Below are 23314 nucleotides of genomic sequence, written 5' to 3'. Positions count from 1 at the left end.
GGAAAAGCTTATATTACAACATGGCAGTAAGATGCTGTGCAATTTTTTTCATGAAAGCACCATACATGATAAATGGGGAAAAATAGCCCTGGGTCCTGTCTGAATAAAAATCATGCCTAGCCTCCAGATATTCTTCTCTTCCTTTTGGTCCACCATTCTACTCCAAAATGGCATCTGAGTAGAATACATTTGACAAAGCACCCTACAGGGAAAACATTTCATTTATTTTTTTTGGCCTGTTCACTGAAGGTCATTAATGCTGCCCAAGGTCCTACCAGATTTGACTCAACATCTCAAGCTACTTCATGTTAAAACCATTTGTTTTGTGCCGTTGGCTGAAATGGAATTACCTTGAACATTAGTGAGATGTTCCACAACCAATGTCAGAAGAATCTGTAATAACTATCCAGTTACCATGTCACCATTTTTCACATTGGAAACCAAGGTGAATAAATGAATATTATAGAAGCTTAGGTGCTGGCAAATAAGGAGGATCTTAATGCCTATGTAGATGCAACTCTCTGTGGGCCTAATCCCAGTCAATCCCACCAAACACAATGAGAGCTTTTGCCATTGGCTTCCAGGGAACCAAGAACAGCCCTAAGAACACAAAACATTCCCTGCATTTTGTGCAGGTATAACTAGAAGTTGTGATGTGAATTTAGTGAAAGACCAGATCCAATGAAGAGTGATGCATATTTCCTCCATTTAGAACAATTCCATCAAGCTTTTCTTTTTATTCTTCTCAGTTCAAACGCCCTGTTGCTGGTGAACTGTTACCGCAACTGGAGATTTCCGAGATGTGACAATAATAATAGTGCTCAATGTTTTGTTGTGACAATCTAGAGAAACTGTAGAATGAGGCGCAGACAAGGGTGGAGAAAAGTCTTACTTGGCGATTCCAGCTCTCTTAATTGTATTAGACAACCATCTGTTTATCCATGGAAAGCCTACACCCCTTTTTCACTAGTGACTGAATAAAGAAGTTGGTTAAAGGGCCTCCATTATTTCCTTCTTAATAAAAGGAAACTTATCTGATTTTTTTTCACATGCATCTAAAATTTTCCACTTTTTAAACACAAAATCCTGAAAATGGAAAATTGAAAATATTTCAGTTTTCAAATCAAAACCAAAATGTTTTCCTCCTTCCTTTCCCTTGTCATAATATTTTTCTTTTATTTCCCCATTCTCTTCATCCTTTCTTTCCCCCTTTTTTTCTATTTTGCAACTGAGAAAGGGAGGGGAAAGGAAAAAGGGAGAGAAGGGGGGAAATGCTTTTTTTGGCTTTTATCTATTTTCAGCTGATATTTCAAAATGTTTAAAAGAACTTACCATTTTGGAACCAGCTCTAGTTAATGTAGGTATCTTCTAAATATCCATGTTAGGTATTACACTTGTCTGTAAACTGGGGAAACTGAGGCAGAGAGCTATTAAATGAGTTGCCCAAGGTCATACAAGCTGAAAATAGAAGCCAGGTCTGTTTAGTCCCTGTTCTGTACTGTAACAATCCTCCTCCTGTTCAACTGGAAGATTTAAAATGATAGAATCGTAGGACTGGAAGGGCTCTTGAGAGGTCATCTAGCCCAGTCCACTGCTCTCATGGCAGGACTAAGTATTATCTAGAACATCCCTGACAGGTGTTTGTCTAACCTGCTCTTAAATCTCCAGGGATGGAGATTCCACAGCCTCCCTAGGCAATTTATTCCAGTGCTTAACCACCCTGACAGTTAGGAAGCTTTTCGTAATAGCCACCCTAAATTGCCCTTGCTGCAATTTAAGCCCATTGCTTCTTGCCCTATCCTCAGAGGTTAAGGACAATAATGTTTCTCCCTCCTCCTTGTAACAACCTTTTACATACTTGAAAACTGTTTTGTTCCCTCTGTTTCCTCTTCTCCAGATTAAACACACCCATTTTTTCAGACTTCCCTTGTAGGTCATGTTTTCTAGACCTTTAATCATTTGTGTTGCTCTTCTCTGGACTTTCTCCAATTTGTCCAGATCTTTCCTGAAATGTGGCACCAAGAACAGGACACAATGCTCCAGTTGAAGCCTAATCAGCATGGTATAGAACAGAAGAATTACGTCTCGTATCTTGCTTACAACACTCCTGCTAATACATCCCAGAATGGTGTTTGCTTTTTTTGGAACCGTGTAACACTGTTGACTCATATTTAACTTGTGGTCCATTATGACCCCCAGATCCCTTTCCGCAGTACTCCTTCCTAGGCAGTCATTTCCCATTTTGTATGTGTGCAACTGATTATTCCTTCCTAAGTGGAGCACTTTGCATTTGTACTTATTGAATTTCATCCTATTTGCTTCAGACCAGTTCTCCAGTTTGTCCAGATCATTCTGAATTTAATCCTATCCTCCAAAGCACTTGCAACCCTTCTCAGCTCAGTATTGCCCATGAACATTATAAGTGTACTCTCTGTGCCATTATCTAAATCATTGATGAAGATATTGAACAGAACCAGACCCAGAACTGATCCCTGTGGGATTCCACTCAATATGCCCTTCCAACTTGACTGTAACCACTGATAACCACTCTCTGGGAACTGTTTTCCAACCTTATTCATCCACCTTATAGTAGCTCCATCTAGGTTCTATTTCCCTAATTCATCTCCTGTCCTTCTCAAATTCTCCCTTCTCCTCCTTGGCAGAAGCAGTGCTATGCTCTTCTCCTTTCCCAGAGTCACTAATTCCCTCTTTAAGGAGGGTCAGAACATTGGTAAGCAAGCATAAAAGCTGTTCTTCGCTGTCTCAGATGTATCTTCAAGCCCAGTGGCAACAGTAAGAACTCTCAGAAGACATGCCTGGCTACGTTCCTCTTCTCTTCCACAGGAAAATCTAAAGTTGAGGACTTTCCATTTGGGGACACTTGTCTGTGTAGTTCAAAAACAAATGAATTATTGGAAAAAATGAAAGAAACAAGATCTACAACTAGTCTTTTGCAGACTTTCAAAAGGAGATTTTCTTGATGTCTTCAGATTCCAAAGACAGTATAACCCACCTTATTCTTTTTCATTCAAAGAAGACATCACTCCAATACCAACAACAACAATCTTTTGCTTCTCAGTCATACAGGAGATGGTCATTCAAGCCTAAAATGAAGCAAAATAATTGGCGTACCATTGCTTCTTCGCTTGCAGTGAGACCGCAGGTGTTCAGTGATGTTTGAGAGCAGCAAAGCAATCTTGGATCCTGTTTTCCTTAAATTTGGAGACTATTTAAGTCAACGTTAGAGTGAGCGGCTAAAGATTGCCACAGACAGATAGGTGTTAGATACTATAAAGAATGGTTATACCATCCAGTCTCATGCACTTCCTCCAAATCAACCTTCCTCTCTCTCTTTTCAGGAAACCCGCTCGTGTGACATTGTTAAGATCAGAGATCAGTTCTCTGCTAATGGAGAGAGCAATAGAGAAGGTTCTAATAAATCTCAGGAATCAAGGGTTCTGCTCCTGCTATTTTCTTATTCCAAAGAAAGATGGAGATCTTCATCCAGCCTTAGATCTAAAGAAACTAAACAAGTACATCTGAAAGATGCATTTTGGAATATTAACCCTAGAATCCTTTGTTCCTTCCCTATCCTTTCTAGATTGATTTACTCTTGATCTCAAAGAAGCTTACTTTCATATTTCAATAAGACCATCATACAGGAAGTACCTTTCTTTTTCTGTAGGGCAGGACCATTTCCAATACAAAGTCCTCCCCTTCATCCTCTGCTTGGCACCCAAAGTCTTTACAAAGTGTCTATCTAGAGTAGCAGTGTTCTTCAAGAGTTGAGGGGTTTCTGTCTTTCCATATTTTGATGACTAGCTCCCAATAGCAACCTCAGAGGATGAGCTGGAAGAGGTCACAAAATTTGCATGCCCTCTATTCTGAAATGTAGGTTTCTTTAATAAATTGAAAGAAATAATTACTGACCCCATCACAGAAAATTCCATTTCACAGGAGCTCTTCTCGATTCTCAAAGAGCAAAAGCAATACATTCTGAGGGAGGATTCCCTGAAGATAAAGTGTACCTTTCAATCTTTGCTGCTAAAACCATCTTAGAGAGTAAAGTTTTTTTCCTCTATCACTAATGGGAATGATGATACATATGTCACAGTTTATGCAAAGTTTAGTATGAAACCGCCCCAGTATTGGTTATCATAGAACATCAGACTGTCAATACACAGAAGGGATATGATCATTACAGTTCCCAGGCAAATCCAAAGATCCATCTGATGGTGGATGGATTGGGGAAATGTTCTGAGAGGGGCGTTATCCAGTCCTGTCTATGATAATCACAACAGGCTCTGCAAAAACAGGCTAGGGTGCATATCTCGAGAAGTTTGTCACAAGGGGACTCTGGGGTCGACAGGAAGGTTGTCTCCATAGCAGCATTCTGGAATCAAGAGCAGTTTGTTTGGCACTCAGGTCTTTTCTCCCCCAGATTTAAGGGTCGGTAGTTCAAGTGGCCAAAGACAATATGACAGCAGTGTACTATGTAAACAGATAAGGGGAAGGCCGATCACCAAGGAGGCATTTGCAAGGAGGCAATGAAACTTTGGGACAGGTGTATAGCCCAAAGGATGAGTCTGATAGCTTTACAGCAGCCTGGATCCCTCAACCAGAACTAAGCAGGGAATCCACACAGATGCCTAAATGGTCTTTGAAAGACTCTGTAATCAGAGACATCTTTGCTCTTGGGGGTATGCCAAAGATAAATCTATTTGCAATAAGATTCAACAGGAAATACTGTTGTTTTTGTTCCAGAGTGGGAGTGGATACTCAATATCTGTGTGATGGGCCGCCTGTCCCACACTGGGCTCTAAAGGGTTAATAGAGTCCTAGGGAGGCTGCACAGAAGGTAGCCAATCAGAGAAGGGCTGAGAGGAGCAGCCAATCAGGGCCAGGCAGGCCCATATAGGAAGAGCTGCAGGGCAGAGCAGGTTCAGTAGCTGCCTGGAGCTTGAGGGGGGAATATCAGGCTCCTAGCAGGAGGAAGGATCAGGCTCCTAGCAGGAGGAAGGAGTACCAGTAGGGACCGGGAAAGCTAGAAAGGACTCCTGGCTAGATACTAAGACTGGCAGGCTGAAGTCCTGACATAAGGGCAAAGAATGTGATGGAGATGTGGGGAAGTGCCCCAGGGAAATGAACTGAGGAGTCAGAGGGGAAGCAGCAAGTGGTGTCCATCTACAGGGTCCCTGGGCTGGGACCCAGAGTATTGGGCAGGCCTGGATTCCTCCCTCCTCCACTCACCACTGAGGAAGTGGCTGGACTGAGGGATGGTGATACTGTCCCCTGGAAGGGGGGATCACAGTGTGCGGCATAGCCGGAGGGCTGTGTCATGAAGGGGACACTGCATTCCAGGAAGCGATGTGAGTCCGGGAACTGAAGTAATGGTGGCGAGATGCCACCAGAAGAAGGTGCACTGGCTAGGAGAGCTAATTCACCGAACAGCCAGCAGAAGGCACCGCAGTGGTGAGTGAACCCTGTCACACTCTGTCCGATGTGTTCCTCCTTGGATGGGATGCAGAACTAAGGTATGCATTCTCACCATTTCCTCTCATGTGAAGCTTGTGAGAAAAATAGGACTGGTCTTGGCCAGAATGATACCGATTGCCCCAGCATGGCTGTGACAGCAATAGTTCACAGGTTTGCTCCTGCTTTCCAAAAGGAACTAGAGATTCTTCCCAGTGTCAACAGACCTTCTGACACAAAAATAAGGCACAGTTTACCATCCTGATCCATTATCATTGCATCTGACAGCATGGGCAATCAGTCTGTAACAGAATTGGAGAGGTCTTTCTCTATGGATATTCAACATGTTCTTCTTAATGCCAGAAGAAAATCAACTAGAAAATATTATGAATTAAAATGGAAATGATTTTTACTATGGCTATCTGATAGAAGATAGATCCTGTGTCAGCCCCTATTCAATCTATTTTAGAGTATTTGTTATATTTAAAACGTAAAGGTTTATATGTTGCTTTGCTGAAGGTACATCTTACATGCAATAGCAGCTTCTCATATACAAATAGATGGTAAATCAGTATTCTTGCATGAGGTTATTACGTTTTTAAAGAGTTGCTAAATTTGCACCCCACCCCAATGAGAGATCTTATTGCACCATGGCACGTAAATTTAGCACTGTCATGGCTAATGTCTCCACCATTTGAGTCCTTCTCTTCTTGTTCCTTATTTCATCTATCAATTAATACTGCCTTTATTATAGCAATAACATCAGCTAGGAGGATTAGTGAACTTCATACTTTAATGGTTGACCCTTCATTTCGTAAGGACAAAGAATTTCTTCATCTACATCCTAGATTCATACCAAAAGTCACCTCAAATTTCTTTATCAATCAGTCCATCACATTGCCAGTGTCCCCCTCCCCCCCGCCACCGACCTCATTCGAATAAGGGGAGAATCAGAGCTATATTATCTGGATACAAAAAGAGTTTTATCCTTTTATTTGGTTAGGACTAAAGACTTTAGATTTTCAGTTAAATTGTTTGTTTCATATGCTGGTAACTGTTTGTATGGAAATAGGATTTCCTTTACATTATTAAGATGGGTCAGACAGTTTATAATAGAAATTTATAAGCATGCTTCACAATTCCCCCTCCCCCTCATCCACTGGCGAGATGGCAGCTTTGGTGGCATGTTTGAAACAGGTTCCAATAACAGAAATTTTTAGAGCAGCCACGTGGCATTCAATACACACGTTTGTTTCCAAGCCATTATTTGTTAGATATCGCAGCTAGCTCAGAGGCACAGATTGGAAGATTGATGCTACAGTCCTTGTTTAGCTAGTGCTCCTTACCCACCCGCCAACTCAATATGCATACTATTTTCTAAACTCTCCCAAGAGTGGGAATATGCAGAGTCCATCTCAAAGAACCTCACTTACAGGTAAGTAACTTTCATTTCTCCATTACGCCTGGCTGTAAGCTCAGTACCCTTCGCAAGCATAAATTCAGGATGAAAGTAAAAAATGTAATGACCCCCAAACCTTTATTATCTGATAGCACCTAAAAGAGCTAGACTCTGAGTTACACATCTCAGTCAACTGTAGATAACTGTTGGCAGCTGCATGCAGACACAATCGCTATGTTTAGCAGCTAAATGCTCATATGCATCATTTGCAACAGTCCATGCAAGTATTTTTTCCCCTCTGAATACGACTGGCCTCTGCTATTGGAACTCTGGTTGAATCTCCAGGGGCTGTCAGTGGTAGCAAGGGTTATTTCTGCTTCCTTTCAGTCAGGTACCAAAGAGCGAGAGAACAGCAAATGGTACACGGCCATGTTTTAGTTCCAGCATTTCAGAGATACTCTATTCAGTAGTGGGCAACAGTGCATGCAGAGAATGACCTGTGCCTGAAATCCCCAAAAGCATCATTGTAAGATAAATGAGAGTAAATAAAGTATCATAAAATATGGGACAGGTCTATAGAAAGATGGCTCCCCCTGTGTGCAAAATTCAGTTTCCCTGTGCAAAGAGCAAGTAAAATAGGATTTGCACAGGGGACAAACAGAAGTCAGATTTCTCCTCCTCATCCAGGAGGCAGGGCGCTTGTGCAGGTGAGCTGCAACCCCTGGGCTGTAGTAGTGGCCACGACAGGCTGTACCCCATTAATGAGGAGTTTCTGACAAGTGCAAGCTCGCAGTTTACAGAGCTCCTGGGACCCACCTCTGCCATTTCCCAGAACTCTTACAGCCCCTGCCTATGCTCTCTGGTGGAGTGGGCCACTGGAGAGCATGGATCTGTAGCACACAAGAGGAATAAATTCATAATCCGGGGTGTATCCCCTCCACTACCCAGCCCCCAGTGCCGCATAAAGCCCCTCACTTCCCATAGCCTTTCCAAAGCCATGAACAAGCCTGGGGAATGTCACGCTTTCTTCCAACGGGCGTGCTGTTCATTTCCATTAGAGTCTCCTGGCTGTCCACAGCTCAGCCCTTTGACTTTGGAGGCACTGCCGCAGGAGCAATGGATGCCAGAGAACACTTCCAAAGCCGTACGGGTTGCAGTTCTGTTCCTTTGTTGACTGTGTTTATCCTCATACTTTAATATGATTCTTGCAGTTAAAAAAAAAAAAAAAGGTCAGGAAGGTACAATGATTGTACTCTGTTTTGTCTCCAGTTATACAGTTCGATTGAGTTTGGCAGAAGATGGCAGCTTCTCCAGGAGGGTGTTGCACCAAACAGGTTCTACTGGTAAGAAACAAAGCACTTTTTTTTGTTGTTGTTTCACAAACACAGCTCCACCAGGCATACGTGGAGGTGGTGGTGCTTTAGAATGAAGGCTCTGGGGCTGAGGAGGCGTTGCCGAAGGAGACGAACATTATCATCACTCAGACCTTTTGCTCTTCCATCTTAGTGTTGAGGTTAATTTTCTGCCATTGGGGCAGAGACTGTCTTTTTGTTCTGTGCTTGTACAGGCTCTTGCACAGGGGTGTCCTGGTGAACGATTAGGGCTCCTAGTCACCTCACTAGCACAAATAACAACAATTTGAGAAGTAGTTGTCATCATCTTAGTGCTGACCATTGCTTTCTGCCATGCTATTACATGTGCATTACTTACACATGCAGTGCAATTGTCACTCATCTATACGTTCCCCTCGGCACCCAGTCCACAGAAAATATGCATGTTCTCCAGCTCCCAGCTGGAAAATCCTGGGATTGTTGAAGTCAATGGTAGTTTTCCCACTGACTCAAGCGAAGCTAGGCCTTTCGCTTATTGTCCTTTAGCTCAAGCTCTGTAGGTTCTTGCTTTTAGCTCAGGTTATCACTAGTTCAGTCATGTTGGACATCATTACACTATGCCATACAGTATTTTTCTTCACTTCCAATCTTAAATCATTGTGCATTGTTGCCATGTTCTACTAAACAGGTGACAAGTGTTCCAAAATTTCTAGTCCAATTTCAAGATCAAAGATATCAGTCATACTGCATAAAAGTTTCACCATTTCTCGGAATACTAGTCTACTGCAAAACTGAAGTAGGCAGGCTCCTGTGCCCCAGAGTTTGAATTCAGAATTGGGTCCACCCATCCCTTAATTCAGGGGTGGCCAACCTGTGGCTCCAGAGCCACATGATGCTCTTCACAAGTTAATATGCGACTCTGGGCTGGAGCTACAGGTGCCAACTTTCCAATGTGCCAGGGGGTGCTCAGTGCTCAACCCCTGGCTCTGCCACAGGCCCTGCCCCACTCCAACCCTTCCTGCCCCCTCCCCTGAGCCTGCCATGCCCTCGCTCCTCCCTCTCCCCCCCCAGAGCCTCCTGCACACCACAAAACAGCTGATCAGGAGGTGCAGGGAGGGAGAGGGAGGCGCTGATCGACGGGGCTGCCCATGGGCGGGAGGCTCTGGGAGCAGGGTAGGGGAGCTGATGGGAGGCTACTGACATATTACTGTGGCTCTTTGGCAATGTTCATTGGTAAATTCTGGTTCTGTCTCAGGCTCAGGTTGGCCACCCCTGCCCTAATTTAACAGGTCTTACCTCTCTTTGGTACTAGTATGGTCCTCCTTGCCATAGTGTCTGTTCATCTCACAGTCTTCATGTACTGAATGTCTTTAATGGATGTTTCAGCTGAGGCTTTAGAATTAGCTTATTGCAGAGACAGCAGCCATCCTCAAGGTCATATCTGGATCTGGGGCCAAACTTGCCTAATGTTTGAGATTGTTCAGCTCCTGTTGTTTTGTTCGCTGCAGTTTCAAACCAGAGCCTTTTCAGTTGTGTCCATCGTTGCTTTATGCATCAGTATTGATACACTAATATTTTAATGTCATTTTGACAGCAGGCAGGTCTCTCTGCAGTGCATACCCGAAATAATGCACTGTTATTGCACTGACACTAAAGTGCATGTCACTAAATATCTCCTCACCTTCAGGCGACAAGCAATTAGTGTAACACAAACCTGCATGAAAAAGGAAAGCATGAGCACATTGGACTGAGCACAATAAGTTGTGCTGGCCTGTTTTTCAGCACAGATGGTACTAAAGACCAAATTCAGAGGTAGGTCTAAATTATTGTATGGAGGCTGGACCCTGCTCTCATTTACAATCCTATACAACTGGAGTCACTCCCATCAGTTTCAGATGGAGGCAGTAGTTTAATTGAGAGCAGAATCTCTGGGGTCTGGTTTACATCACTTTACATATCACTTTTGAATCTGGCCCTTAAAAGAAGATTCTTTGTGGGATAGTGTAGCAGGGTGCTGGTGCAAAAGCATCTAATTAGCCCTGCCCAGTCATCTCCAATCAGGGAAAGCAGGTTGGGGCTGATGGAAAAGGCCTGATGCCTGCCTGAGTATTGGCAACACCTGTTGGCCTGACAAGCCAAGGTTTAAATGCTGGGAGGAAGCCAGAAGGCAGGGGGGCAGCCAGGGAGAGAAGTCAGTCAGTCAGTGAGTCAGTGAGGGAATTGGAGGTCTCCTAGCGAAAGGCTGGCTCTGCCTGGAAAAGAGGAGAGTAATCCTTTAAAACTTGTATATAGATGGACACTTGCGGTGGGACAAAGTTAAGTTAATAAAGACACGGGTGTTGCACAACCCTGAAGCCTCTCTGAGCCTTACTGGGGAGGCCAAGCGGGCCCCAGGAAGAGGGGCGGGTCATGAAACCTGTTACAGGTAGATACATTAATAAATAGTATAGCAACTGAATTGGGTCAGCAAAAATAGGACCCTTCTTTTATCCTCAGATTAGAGGTGATCCCATGCCATTTTGAACACTTCAAGGGTGTTTGGGTCCACTGTTTTGGTTCAAATCACAGTAGAAGTAAAGGACATGGGCCAAAATTTAGATCCAGATCCATATTTGAATTTTTTCAACACATCTCCAAAGTTTAGATCCAGGATTTTGGTTTGAACCTGTCTCTATTCCAAACCTTTCTCTTTCCCTTTAACCTGGACTTTGCTGAAACTCTTGCAATCTGGAAATTTTTTGCCCATTTTTTAAAAAAGTTGTTCACTCATCTCTGCCCTTCTGGTTTCCAGACAGGACCGGAAGCTTCCACGATATCATAAGAACATTTTTTCCCATGTTTCCCATGGTATTTCTGGCCTGACAAAAGCAGAAAGAGCTGAGAACCTTGTAAGAAAGCATGTTTTTTGAGCTGTCCAGCTATATTGCTTGAATGAGCATCTACACTCCTGAATGCTTATTATCCATACTAAAACCCAAGTGTTTTGAAGTCTGCCTGTCATTATACACAAGAGAGATTTATCATATATTGAACTGATGGACACCAGCAATGAGAATAATGATGATAATGATTAATGTTCCTTTCCACAGAGATAAACCCTTGAAGTCCTCTGAGGGTCTAGCAAAAAAGAGAAGTAAAACCAGGAATTTCAAAAGCACTGCAAAGCAAAGAATAACAAATACGATTAAAAACTGCTCCAATCACCTGCCAGTCTTCCCACAAACACAAACTAAACAAGAAACCAAAAGCTGTTAGTTTCACCTAGAATGGGATGACTTTGATATATTTTGGTCATTGATGCATGTTAAACTGCGATTCTGCTTTCTAAGAAACTAACACAGTTATAGAAAGGGGAGTTAGATTTTATCCTGGCTCGTGCATTCTAACAAGAATTGCTCACTAATTTCCATTGAATGGCCAAAGTCTACCCCCAGAGTTCTGCATCCCCACTAGAAAAAACTGGGATTACGGTCGACAGTATATGGCAACACTGAACCTGATTCTCCATTGGCCTGCTTTCTGATTCAATCATTTCTGCCAGTGCAAAACTCTGCTGAATCAGTTTAGTGTAAATGACTCCACAAGGAGAAAGGCAACAGAGAGTCAAGGCCATGGGGTTTTGCACATGTGTAACCCAGAACCAGTTCTGCGGAATCTTTATTGTTGGTGCTGACGTGCAAACCAGAAAAAACCCAGCTTGACTCTCAGATCCCAGTCTGTGTTTATGGGGCTGACAACTAGTGAGAACCTATCTTTAATTTTAAATTATTTTAAACTGAGCAGATATGATCTGGAAATCACTGAGACATGATCAGCTCAAAACCCATAATGCTACTTTTACAATTGCTCTTCAAAGCAGAAGTGCACTTTGAGAGATAACATTTCAGAGTTTCTTCAACAGAGAAAATATTGGGTAAGATCCTCACCCTACTCTAGCCCCTTTATACTGGGCAAAAGGGCTCGAGCAATGCAAGGCAGCCTTAAAAGCACTGGTTCAGGTTGAAGGAGGATTCCCTTTGAGCAGGAACCACAGAAGACTGTGGTAAGCCTATGTTCCGAGGATCCCATTGCAGCCCGGGGGTAGGAGGTGCTGGGAGTGGGAGGAACATGTCAAGGGTGGAGCCACATCACACAGTGCTACAGAGATTGTGGAGCATCCTGGGGAGATGGTGTAATTCAGACTGGTCCCTGGGGATGGTAAATTACTCCAGGATCTCTCCACCCCCTGGAATGGTACAGGATCAGGAGGCCAGAAAAGCGGCTTAAAGCCACCAGGCTGGGCAGTGAGGCAAAGCATTGAGTTTAACCCTGGGCCCTCTCATAGTTGCATTTAGATACACCAAGCATTTTCGTTTTATTTGACAGGAAAGAAACTTTCAGGAGGCTTTACAGGCTTTTAAAACACACTCTATTGCTGATCAGATCAAAGCTAAAATTCCTAATTGCTCACTATTATATTTTAATTGCCATATGACCCTGCCATGGCCCTCACATAAATAGTCCTGGGGCACTTTAAGTCTTATGAATTAATTCACCGGGGGCTGCTAATGCTCCCGTAGAAAAAAATCTGACTGTAAATGTTACCAGAGGAACCACTGCCATCTTTCCCACTGCCTTTTTTATATACATTTGCAAGATAATTTTCTTTTTCTTATTTTTGGCTGCTACGTGAAAGTCCCCAGAGGAATTTAAACCACAGAAAAAACAACATTAAAGTAATCTGCTAACGCCTCCTGCAAAACTTTGAGAAAACATTCTATTTAGAGAGAATTCAGCTGCTTGTAGATCATATGAACTCTGTATTCCTGTGTTGACTCCCTTCTAATGAAAGAGGGATTTCCATAAAAACAGAATCTTTGATTCTTCAGGGCTTATTGTTCCCCCTGTTTACCCATTCACCTGCACCTAAAAGTCATTCTCTGACATCCAGACTGGTTGCTGTGGAAAAGATTATGATGCTACCTCAGGGTGGGAGATATCAGGTGTGGGGTATGCAGATGAACTCAAACCTTTACAAAAAACAGAGGCCTGGGGAAAAAAGAGGGATGAGATTGACACTTCCCTCTGTCATAAGGGTGTTTTGAGGAAAACTTCATTAATAAGTGTGATGTGCTCTAACTTTAGTGATGTGCTAAGAACTGACATCTCCCATAATCACCACAGCCTGATGCAGTCCCTCAACAAGAGGAGAGAAAGTAGTGCTTGAGAGAGTCCAGTCCATTGAATGGGAGCATAACACGCCCAAGTACAACTACCAGGAGGCACTGCAACGCCATTTTGTATCAAAATATTGCAGTTTTTGGATGAAGTATTTCCATTTTCAACATTTTGCTGAAAAGCCATCAGGGTCAGGACTAGTTCATCAGAGCAATGCTGCATTGGCAGTTTTCTGGAGAGAGGTGCAATATTTACTGACGTGGTATCAAGGGGAAAGAAGTCTTGAAACCATGGTTGGTACAGCTGGGCAAATGCTTCATTAAAATGTTTGGGAACATTAGTTCGAATAACCAGCCTGGACATTTGTGACTTTTTGTAGACATTTTCTGCACACATTCACAAAAGTGTGGTTTTGTTGGTAAGAATGTTCGCAGAAAGTGAAAGCTGTACAAATACAAATGTGAATGGGATTGGTGTAAAGTATCTGCAGCGGCCATCTTGAAATCACCTTGGAGTCCCTCTTCCTGTTTATAAAAGTTTTAATCATCCAATCAGGGAGCAACAACAATACCTTGTTACTCGGACAGCCAATTACACCCCACCCATAATAGCAAACAGGTGACGACCTATACAAATAACAAACTGTAAGGCTAAAATATGTATGTATAAATTGCCCTTTGAAGGATACATTTTGATACTTTATGTGAATAAAGTTAATACCTTACACCGCAAGTAGTTCCATCGAAGTCAGTGTGTTGGAGTAGCATAATTACAGATGATTGGAAAGGTAAAACAAAATCATGAAAATATTATTTATTTATTTTTTGGGAAAAAAATAAATTAAGTTTAATCATAATCTAACCCTGAATACTTTTGAGTGACTTATTAAATTGCACAAATCAAAAGGCTGTAAGCAATTAGCACACAGAGGGGAGAAAGATCTCAATTTGCCAATTATTTGTGCCCAGATAAAACCATTAGCTTTATCAATGTTAGTCATGTTTATTATTTGTATTATCTAGCACCTAGGGACCCCAGTCATGAACCAAGACTGTACTGTACCGGTTGCTGTACAAACAGAAGAAAAGACAGTTCCTGCCCCAAAGAGAATACGGTTAATTATATGTTTATTGTTCACTTTCATCAGAGTAATGCTGCAATGGCAGTTTCTGGAGAGAGCTGTAATAGTTACTGATGTGGTATCAAGGGGAAAGAAGGCATGAAACCACGGCAGGGTGCAACACAGTGAAGGAAACAGTCACTGCTTCAAGGAGATTAGACTTAATTAGAAAGAAAATAAATTCAAACAATTAATCTGCTGGATGGACATGACTGTCCTATCTCCAAGCAGATTGAATATCCCCTTTTTGGTAATTTATACACGTCTTCTAACATTGTCCTACAATACAATCCTGCTTATTTTTATACAACATCCTTAGCACTATGGGATGGAGCTAGATGAAGACACCCTTAGACTTTGGAGGAGGGATTCCAAATCTGAGTCCAGATCCATATTCGAAATTTTACAAATATCCCCTATCTTTAGAATAGATCCAATTTACTTGAATTCTGGGTGTTTGAAATCCAGATCCATTTTTTAAAACTGCAGCTCGAGCTCATCTCTAGTTAAGACATATTGTCATCAAATGTTTCACAGAAAGAGTCAGTCATAGGTGAGGCGGGAAGGAAAGTAATCACAAGTTGGGGTTCTCTTACAGGGAAAGTGACTCATTCAATTGGGTGGTGCAGAGGTGGCAGATAGTTTCATATAGGTAATACAGCACCAGAGTGATAGAACCCCCCTCATAAGGAGAGCCCCAGTGAGGGGCTGAGTGGAGCAGAAGGAGACTGTAAGAGGAGAAGTCAACAGAAAAACACGCGGACATAGGTGAGGGAAGGCGGAGAGTCCGTGGAGAGTTTTGACAATAAAAGGACTTTTTAACTGGATTTGGAGACGGATTAGAAGCCAAAGCAGGTGATGGTGGATTGATGTGGTCCTGCTTTTTGCAGCGAGGGAATAGTATAACCATAATTTGATGAACTCCCTGTCATCTGGAGGAGAATCCTATGTATCAATTAGTTTGGAAATGGACATTGGTTTGACTCCAATTTGACTGCTGCATATAGCTGCAACTTTACCCAGATTATGAGAAACAGAGACCAGTAGATAGACAGAGGGTGAGAGAGTTGTGTTTATATGAATGTATGAAGAGGGAGAGAGGGAGAGAGACAGACTGAGAGGTGAGTGGGTGGGTGGATGGAGGATGGGATGTGTTTGGGATGATGGAAAACTTACCTCTTCTTGGGAAAAAGCAAATGGGGATCATCTTTAAAAGTACGTTTCTTGCGTGAGTTATTTCAGAAGGAAAGAAACTGCAAATTATTTTAAAAGCCAGGATTCTGTTCACTGAAGAAGCCTCTGGAGGAGCTGAAAAGCAGCATCAAAAACTGCTAACAGCTTTTAAAAATTCTATTGTACCCAAGCGGTCGGAGCTCGTCTGGCAAACCATTCCAGTGGCTCCTGTCAGCTTTTTGCCTGGGTGAAATCAGATGGGCTGAGTCAATTTGAATAGTGTCGTGTCCGGGTTATTTCCAAAAGCTGCTGGGCGTCGCCAAACAAAACCTTTCAGTCACTATGGGGCAACTGCTGGAGGCTGATGCAGAGGATGTCAATCAAAGTGCAGCACAACAGTGTGTCCAGAAAATCATCTGCTTGATGTAACTTAAAAGCCACAACGGATGAGCTGAGCTGTACAGAAAATTTAATTAAAAAGAGACACATTTAATAACTTAGACATAAAGCAAACATGCACATGCCAGATGAAGGCTTATGGGGCACTGAATGAAATCACTGGCTAGTGATTTTCTAAGGCGACCAACACGTGTTTGTTCCCAAGTGGATTTTGGATTTGGAAGAAAATCATTTGAAAGGTCAGAGTCCTGAGACACAAGCTGTTGTCCTGCTGCTGATAGTTTTAGGCAGGCCCAGTCTCCAGGTCCTCGGTCTGGCAGACTCAGGACATGAACCCAGGTCTCCTGAGTGGGTCCAGTGCACTAATCACTGGATCCCACTGAATCCCCAATAGCTGTGTATGCACGAAGCCTGTCTTTGGCAGGAGCTAAGTCAAGATGCTTCAGAGCATCAGTCACCTAGTGTTGCCCCTACTTTTGCCGTATTCTAACGTGGGCAGGGAACTTCGGGAGCCCAGCTGACGACTGGGTTGGCCCTGAAGTAATAACGCTTGCAATGGTATCCTCAGCTGGGTCGTTGCACGTGTTCTTCTTATTCATGTAACTGACCCTTCTCGGAGTCGGACCCTCCATGTTAGAAGTGGTGAGGTGAGGGACAGGGAGGAGAGTCATACTCTATTTGTGGGTAATCCTTGTACCTGGTGTGGAGGGTATTTTACTCTACCTATACCAGCGGATTCATCTCAAGGGGAGGCTTGCAGTGATACTGGCTAAATGAGGGCAGAATCCTATTCGTTCCAGTTCATGCCTATATCCTGGACTGGAGCTAATGGGATTCACACAACAACAGAAATATGCATACATATTTAGATAGGATACAGAAGCTTGATGTTAGGGCAATTCAGCAGAAGAGCAGAGTGTTGCTAGCCAGGGCCCAAGAATGTGCTTATCTTCTACACGTATTTGAGTAAGAAGCTAATTTGCCTTCACACACATGCATGGGGTAAACCTCCATAGCTGTATTTCATTAAATGGGGCCATTAGCTACACAGCTAACTTGGCTGTGAACTTAACTGTCTGGGTACATGCAGCCCTTTTCCAGGTTTGAGCCTCTGGTGCTAGATTAGAGCAGCCCAGGGGTTGCTGTCACTTATGCCAGATGCAAATGTCCCCAAAGGGGAAGGATCAAGATGGTTCAGGGACATCCCAGCCATGCACCTTTTTCCTCTGGAATCACCCTCCACAATTTGTAGTTCCCTCTGGATGTTTGCACCAGCTTCCTGGCCAGAGGATCTTGCTCAGTATGTGATCATGTATCATAGTCAATTTAATCATAAGGGTCTCAGAAAATAAGTTGTCTTCTCCACCCATCTGTTATTCCTGGTGTAACAGGGTGGCTTGCCGCTTAATGGCTGGAGGGCCTGAGGCTAGCCAACCCTGATAACTAAAGAAGGAATATCTGTATGAAAGTAGCTGAAAGCAGCAGGTGCTCCAGAAGCCTGAGGAGATGTAGCTGGCTTGAAGAAACAGCTGTAAGTTTGGCCCATGCAGTGACTTTAAACAGTGAATGGCGATCCGGCTCTGAAAAAGAGGGCTGGAAATCCCCTAATTAAGAGGTGTGGGCTGGGGCCTGGAATGCCACTGTGTCTTTGAGGACTGAAATGAATTGGACCTCAGGTGGAAAATGTTTTAATTTCCTTTGGATTGTGCTGAGATCGCTCTGCAAAAGGGGAAAACAGGGGCAGAGTGCTGCAGAGTAAACTCTCGCATGAGCATCCAGTAATGTTCAAATATGGGACTGTAGAGGCACGGGACTCACCCCTGCAGCACACCCTGCTGGCCGTCCAGGGAATTAGCTCTTTTCCAGCCTCCAGAGCGCCCTCTGCAGGCTGGTGTCTCGCTGCTGCTTGGCCCCCATGTCCCTCCTGGACCCAGTGTCCCATTATCTGGGGTGCTACCCCTTGGCAGTAATCCCTTTGTCTCAGGATCTTCTCTCTCCAAGGAGCCCCCACCCACTATCCCCACCTCGCCTCAGTATAGGGCTACTGCCAGTCATTGTCTAGCCCCCATGCCCTGGGGCAGACTGCAGTATCAGCCTACTCATCACTGGCAAGGTTGGGTTTGGACCTGCTGCCTTGGCCTACCCAGGGTGCCCTCTGCAACCCCCAGTACCTGTTGGCCTTGTGCTAGGCCACAGCGTGGGGCTTTCCAGGCTGGAGCCTCCCCAGCTCCTTTGTCTTTCCCCAGCCCTGCTCCACTCAGGTCCTTCCCTCTCAGAAACTGGAGGGAGTCTGTCTGTGCTCCTGCCTCAAAGCTTTTTTATAGGGCCATCTGAGGCCTGATTAGGGTGTGGCCACAGCTGAGGTTGCCTCCCAATCAGCCTAGTAGCTTTTCCCCTTCCACAGCCCTCTCCCAGGGCAGTCTTTAAACCCCTCAGGGCTGGAGTAGGTGACCACCCCACTACAGGGACCTTCAGCACAGACCTCGGTCACTTGAGCTCCAGGGCTGTCTCCATTAGAAGACAGCAGTAGTAGACTGTTCTCCTCTGATAAGATGGCCAGTAGAAGGAACCCAACACATTGCCCCCTTGTGCTAGGCACTATACAAACCCATAGTAAGGAACCGTCCCTCCCTCGCAAGAGCTTACAGTTTCAATGGACGAGACAGACAAAGGAAAGGTAAGTATCTCTTTTTTTCACAGGGGGAGCTGAGCTAGAGTGACCAAGAACTAGATTTGCAAAAGAATTCGTCACTGACAATTGGGGACGTACATTCAAAAGAGTCACTTAAGAGCTAAAAGCAGTGGTGAGATTTTCAAAAGACCTCAGCATGTGAGGTGCCAGAATCTTGAAAATCTAGACATAGGTGTGACCATGGTAGCTGCACCCTTCTGAAAATCTGGCCTGGGTTGTGGGTGCTCAGCCCTGAAAATATGGCCTTTTTTGTCTTGCCCAAGGTCCTTGGGTCAGAGCCTAAGATATCCTGAGTTCCTAGCCAGTGTCTGCATACAGCCATCTGAGTCTGATCTCATTTATGTCAGTGCCAATTAATGCCTTCCTGAAGTGATCTGAATCACATGAGTGTAATTGTGAAAAAGCAGATCTAGCTGAATGGTTGGGAGTGCAAATATGGAAGGCATAGTTTAGGCCAAGCTCAAGGGATTTTCTCAGTTATTTTACATACCTCTGTGGACACATTATATTTGACACAAAAGAGAATTTGTTTGAGAGAAAAAATAATAGAAAAAGAAGAGAAGCATAAGAACATAAGAATGGCCCTATTGGGTCAGACAAAGGGTCCATCTAGCCTAGTATCCTGTGTTCCGACTGTGACCAGTGTCAGGTATCCCAGAGGGAATGAACAGAATAGGTAATTGTCAAGTGATCCATCCTGTCACTCATTCCCAGCTTCTGACAAACAGAGGCTAGGGCTACCATTCCTGCCCAAACAAAGGAAAAAAAAGAATCCTTATAACAGGCTATAAAAAGGACAATTTTTGATCAATATTTTCATGTAAAATATTCCTATATTTGAAAATGTTCCAGTAAGCTGTATAAGATTCATGGCACTTCCGTACTGTCCCCAAGCGGCCTGTGGTGAGAGTGTAAAGTTAGAGGAACCCAGACCAGCTGAGATTGTTGGGGTGGAAAGCACTGGCTGGACTGCTTCCCTTAGTTGTCAGAATGATTGAACCTTGAAGCCAAAAAGTAGGCTTGGTCCTTGTATCATAAGTCGATTCATTGTATTACTGCACTGCATTCAGAAGCATTAAACCCAGGGGATTTTCCCCCCTTTTAAATAGTTCTCAATAGAAGATGCCTGAGGCTCCTGGGTTCTACTTGTAACATGTGAAAAAGGGATGCAGTGAGTAAGTGACTACAACCAGGAAATCTTATAGATAAAGAGGACAGGGAACAAATCGTTCCCATTAGTGAGTGAGGGTCGAGCAGGAAGCACAACTCAAGGCTGTAGTAGAGAAAATCTATGGGGATGATTGTTAGGGGAAACTTTTTTTGGCCAGATTCACAGCTAGTGTAAATGGGGGTAGCTTACACCAACTGAGGAGGTGGCCCTCTGCTGCTAAGAAGAATTAGTAAGTAGAGCAAGCTGCCAAGGGAGGAGTTGGGGGATCCTCGTCACTGGAGATAGCCTAACCTTAACTGTGACTATGTCCATGCTATGAGCCAGGGGTGTGATTCCACTGCTTGCGTACGCGTATTCACGCTAGCTCTGATCGAGTTGCTGTGAGTACAAATAGCAGTGTCGCCACGGTAGCAGCAGCAGAGGTGTGACTCAGCTGAACCAAGTACAAACCTGCCTGAAACTGGTGAGTACGTACTTGGCATGGCGACACTGGGCCTTTGATGTCACTTGGCTATACTGCCAATACTCTCATTAAGCTAGTGTGAATATGTGTAGATGGACGGGATTAACACCCCAGCTCTAACATAGACATAGCCTTATGGCGCTATCTGTATAATCTGGAGGGCAGCTTATGTTAACTTCCCCACAACCCTGAGACAAGGGGCATGGCAGGGCAGGGCTATGGGTAGACTACCATTCCCTTCTACAATCCCCAGTTGGCTGGATGGTCATCTGAGTGATTCTTGCAAGGTGGCATGTTCCAGCTGCCCCCAGGCTGTTCGAATCTCTTCCTAGAGTTAGGGGCAGATAGAGAAATCAGGAAGTCTTTTAATGAATGGGGGTGGTTGCTGGAGGCTGATGGGAGTGGGAAGTGATCATAGCAGAGAATCTGGCCCATGTATTTTATTGTTAATGCTCATTTTCTGCATCTTCACGAAGTTGCACTCTCCAGCATTATTTCTAACATTACCCACCATCCTTGCAAAGGGTTTTGGTTTAGTGGCTTCAGGACTAGCTGCCAGGATTCTTGGACTCTATTTCTGGCTTTGCCACATAATTACGGTGTGACCTTGGCCAAGTCAATTAGAGCCATTTACTCTTGTGTAATCAGTGGAGTCACTCTGGATTTACAACTGTACAGCTGAGAGCATAATTTGGCCCTTAACTGCTTTCTCCAACTCATTTTCCCAATTTGTAAAACAGGCATTGTGCAGTAATACCTAGATCCCTCAATGCAGTATTGGGAAACTTACTTATCTGTTGTTTACAAGATGCTTTGAGAACCTGGCACAAAAGGGACTGTAATAAGTGCAGAGCATTACAATTCTTATTCAGAGATAGGATTTAAGGCACTGCAAGACCATCAGCAGCGGGGGGTGGGTGGGAATGGTAGTGTCTAGGGATCTACCTTCGTCATCTCTTGTTTGTTGTGCTTCTGGCCTTTAAAACAAAAACAAGCTCCTGCCATTGAGTAATTTGGAAGAAGCTGTCAACTTTTTTAACGAGAAGTGACAAGACATGCCCCGAAGGAGTAGGGGAGCTGGCTTAGCTTTTGTGAGATTTATGATAAGGGATTCACACAAGTGCTGGGGCTAAAAGAAGATAAATCCCCATAGACAAATACTCCCAATAATTGAATTACAAAGCCATTATCATGTGCTGAACAGAGCAACTTTATGACTCTGTTGTGACAGAATAAAGCTTGTTAGAATATTTATGCTCATAGGATGATTTCAGCGTAAGGGTCTCAAAAAACCAGGCATGCTTTTCCACCTGTCTGTTATGGCTAATTAGCCTTTCTGGGTAATGCAATGGATGAGGAGACGGAGAAGCGTTAGAAATGGAAAATGAGGAACTGAAGGAATATTGCACTGAACCATCTCAAAATAAATATTATTAAGCACAGAGCCAGCCAAGGGATACATACTGACAGCTGCTGGAGTCTGATGACTGGAAACGGGGACGGGGCAGATATGCAGATGTTGTTTTCAAGCATCAAATTTGGATCTGGATTTTCAAAGCTGTCCATTTGCATCTTCAGCTGCATTTTTACTGCTAGCTGTAGCTCTTCACCCACATGGGGCCTGATCCAAAGCCCAATTGGCGTCCATGTGAGTCTTCTCAGTGGCTGAAATCTTGGCCTGAAATGGTATAACTTCCATTGATTTCAAATGGTCCAAGATTTTACCCATTGACTTCAATGGACTTTGGGTCAGGCCTTTGTTGCCTGAGCATTTTTAAAGAGAGGGTGCTCTTGGGCTTAAAGTGCTGGATTCAGGAGAGCTGGGCTCAATTCCTGGCTCCGACACTGTCTGTCCTTGGGCAAGTCACTTAATCTCTCTAGATGAAATCTTGGTCCCTCTAAAGTCAATGGCAAAACTCCCCATGGTTTCAGTGGGGCAAGGATTTCACCGACTGTGCCTCAGTTCCCCACCTATAAAATGAGGATAACAGTAATTCCTTTGTCTCTCTTGCCTATTGAGATTGTAAGCTTTCCAAGGCACTAACTGTCTCTCACTAGGTACATCATGTCTAGTACCACACTGCCTTGATCTTGGCGAGAGCTTCTAGGGACTATTGGAACACACAAGTAATAATTAATCATTCACTTGCAAATTTTCTATCAACTACCTGTGTTTTGGTGCAAATGTAGGAAAGAGTTGGTGAAATTTGCAAAATTTCAAGTTTAGTTTTTTAAATTAAAATGTCAATGATTTTTTTTGAAGGGGGGGGAAGTATTCCTTTCTTTCAACTGGTTACAAAGTTTGTTTAATGAAGAAGAAAAAAGAAGCATTTATTTTAAAAAATTTAATGAAAGGAAACTAGTTTCCACTTGCCAGTTCTTCTCTTCCTATGCCTCCCCCCCCCCCGAGAAGAGTAATAGCTTTTCCTCCCATCTAAACCCCTTGTGACACACAAAAACACCAGAACATGTCTTTTCCAAGTGGAGAGAAAGACTCCATCCTTTTCTCCTGTTTCCAGACACATCTCCCTGACCAATGAGTTACTGACTCTGTACTGCATATTCCTCACCCCAGTGCTCACTTCTCAATGCAGCCCGTACTGTTGGTTCTGAGCCTAAATGGAGCCTTGAGAACTGGCATTTGGGAGGCAGGTCATATGAAGAGGCTATGCCAGGGCAGGAAGGGGTTTGTGACAAAGTCAACGTAGAGCCTGTTAGGACCAAAGTCCTGATCCAGACTTACCTCTCAATCAACAGAAATTTTGCTTCCTTTCCTGCTATGCACAGCATCCCTGAGAAAACACGTTGTGAACGAACCAGTTCCCAAGGTACTAATGACCAAACATGGTCAGAACCTCACTTCTATGCTTTATCTGATAGTTTGTCTGATTTATTTGGTATTTAGAATGGGAAAAAAACCAGGTGTTAACCAACATA

General features: G+C 43.7%; 1 protein-coding gene across 1 annotated transcript in view; it reads left to right on the top strand.

Moving 5' to 3' along the window:
• LOC115655346 (VPS10 domain-containing receptor SorCS1-like) overlaps positions 1 to 23314 on the top strand; it is a gene marked incomplete at its 5' end in the record, with an annotated part of 426699 nt that overhangs the window by 293370 nt on the left and 110015 nt on the right. Inside the window, one exon of the mRNA XM_030570701.1 lies at positions 8141 to 8214. Within this exon, the coding sequence (XP_030426561.1) occupies positions 8141 to 8214 (74 nt within the window). The remainder of the gene's footprint in view (positions 1 to 8140; positions 8215 to 23314) is intronic.

This window comes from Gopherus evgoodei, chromosome 7, assembly GCF_007399415.2.
Source record: "Gopherus evgoodei ecotype Sinaloan lineage chromosome 7, rGopEvg1_v1.p, whole genome shotgun sequence".
Lineage (NCBI taxonomy): Eukaryota > Metazoa > Chordata > Testudines > Testudinidae > Gopherus > Gopherus evgoodei.
This window is presented reverse-complemented; position numbering and strand designations above follow the sequence as displayed.